This window comes from Notothenia coriiceps, unplaced genomic scaffold, assembly GCF_000735185.1.
Source record: "Notothenia coriiceps isolate Sejong01 unplaced genomic scaffold, NC01 NC01_scaffold00032461, whole genome shotgun sequence".
Taxonomy (NCBI): domain Eukaryota; kingdom Metazoa; phylum Chordata; class Actinopteri; order Perciformes; family Nototheniidae; genus Notothenia; species Notothenia coriiceps.
The window spans coordinates 1-2262 of NW_011365162.1; the positions used below are offsets into that span (position 1 = coordinate 1).

Consider the following 2262-nt stretch of genomic DNA (forward strand, 5'->3'; position numbering starts at 1 on the left):
TTTTTCTCTCTGTACCTGCAGTGCACGATGACGGGTCCCAAGATGGCCGCCGCCCTCTGGTCCTCCACGTCTCCCATCAGCTGCAGCAGCGGCAGCGTGGAGTCGGGCGTCTTGTGGTCAGGCCACGACGTGTACCAGAAGTGCTGCAGGTCCCGGGTCTGATTCCCACTCTGCACACACCAACACACACCAGACGAAGAAACACAGAGACTCTTTATCTGCTGCAAGACAAGAACCTGTAAGCATGTGTGAAACATCTAAAAGAAGATTCCAGAAAAATTGATTAAAATTGTAAAATGTCAACAACAACAAAAGTGAACATTTTTGGAGGAAAATTATATAAATGGTCCACAAAATGTTTTTAAAAAAGATTATTAAAATATTGGAAAAAATCCCCCAGAAACATAGATGTCTGAAGAACTGTTTAAAATGTATACTAGGAATAGGCTTCACAGTTCAACCCTTGCCCTGAGTGTGTGTGTGTGTGTGTGTGTGTGTGTGTGTGTGTGAGAGTGTGAGTGAGTGTGAGAGAGAGAGAGTGTGTGTGTGTGTGTGTGTGTGTGTGTGTGTGTGTGTGTGTGTGTGTGTGTGTGTGTGTGTGTGTGTGTGTGTGTACCTTGAGTGTGAGGCTGCGGGTGGTGTAGTGTTCACACTCTCTGACGCTGTTCACCAGCACCTCCACCTTCCCATAGATCCCCCTCTTCTCCGGCCAGTACAGGACACACTTCTGCAGAGAAACAAACACACACACAATGTGATTATTTTATACAAACAAGCTTATATTGTTTTAAACAAACTGATTTATTTGACAACTTTATGCAAAAAATGCCTATAAACCGTGATAAAAGTATTGAAAAAGTACAAAAAAAACAAATACAGTATTTTATTGTATTCGTCTGTGAGCAAAATGTCCAAAAAAGACAGGATTCTTTGGATAAATATCCAAACAAAATTATATAAATTATCCACAAAAAAAAAAAAAAAAAAAAAAGTGTTGAAAAAAAGTTAAATATCGAGAAAAAGTAGCAAAACATTTCTTTAAAAATATCAGAACAAATCGATAAGTTGCAGAAAATGCATACAAACCGTTGGAAAAATATTTTAAAAAATGACAAAAAAATAAAGAAACATTGTGCGTTTACTTTAACTTCAGCATCGACCATAGGTTTTTAATTTGAAGTTGTAAAGCTTTATTGAAACCCTCGTCCGCTCACCTCGTTCTTCTCCTTCAGTTTGGTGATCATCACGATGACCGGCGCCTCCTCCTGCCACGCCATCAGCCAGAAGTCGTTCACCGTGTTCACCATCGGGCCCTGCGTGGCGATGAACGCCTTCTCGTCGCCTAGGTAACCCTGAGAGCGGGAGCCAATCACAGCACAGCGTCAGCAGTTTGAATACAGGGAAGCAGAATGTAGAGAAATCATTCATAACAGTGTCTTTTATCACTTTTTTACAACAGTAGGGAGAGCTAAAACACATTAATCAGTGCGTGGTTTTTAATAACTAATACAAATAATGCATGTACCGGTATTCATAGAGAACTTTGAAACACAGAAGATGTCTGAAAAATATCACAACAAATTGTTAACACATTTAAAAATATGAGTAAAATATCTGGAAAATGCATGAAAAATTGGGACAAACTGATTTCCAGAAAATGTGTGAAATGTTATAAATATTTCCCTCAGAGTTTGAACACAGTGTTTAGTTTACAGCGAGATGAAGGATTTTCTCCGACAGTTTAAATGTTTCAGCGCAGCTTCCTGACAGGAAGAGAGTCCATTGTACCGAGACTGAGAGAAACAGGAGTACACTTTCACTGTGTGTGTGTGTGTGTGTGTGTGTGTGTGTGTGTGTGTGTGTGTGTGTGTGTGTGTGTGTGTGTGTGTGTGTGTGTGTGTGTGTGTGTGTGTGTGTTTGAGGTACTTTACTTGAGTATTTCGATTCATGACAAGTTATACTTTGACGTCACAAAATCTTGGATGGAGATTGCACTTTTTTTTTAATTACATTTATTTGAGCTTTGTGCAAGGAATGCTAAAGAAGGTGTGAAAAAAGTCTGAAATATGACAGAAGAAAATGTGTAAAAGATGTCGAAAAAATGTGTGGGGAGGCATGTGGTGCAGTGGGTTGTGTGTTGGTGTTCGGATCAGGGGTCACAGGTTCAAACCCCACTTGAAAAAAGCTCAGATTTCTTTTTCTTTATGGATATTTTACAAATCACTCCCCTTTCAAACTGTATTCTTGTTATTTTTAAGTGTG

The 2262-nt window shown here is 39.5% G+C and overlaps 1 protein-coding gene across 1 annotated transcript; it reads right to left on the minus strand.

The window, feature by feature from the left end:
• Positions 1-15: 15 nt before the first annotated feature.
• LOC104960863 (receptor-type tyrosine-protein phosphatase R-like) lies at positions 16-1352 on the minus strand (the record flags this gene model as incomplete). Its single annotated transcript, XM_010789037.1, has 3 exons — positions 16-170; positions 617-727; positions 1215-1352. Coding segments are annotated over 3 exons (404 nt in total), but the record flags the coding sequence as incomplete, so codon positions are not given.
• Positions 1353-2262: the final 910 nt, after the last annotated feature.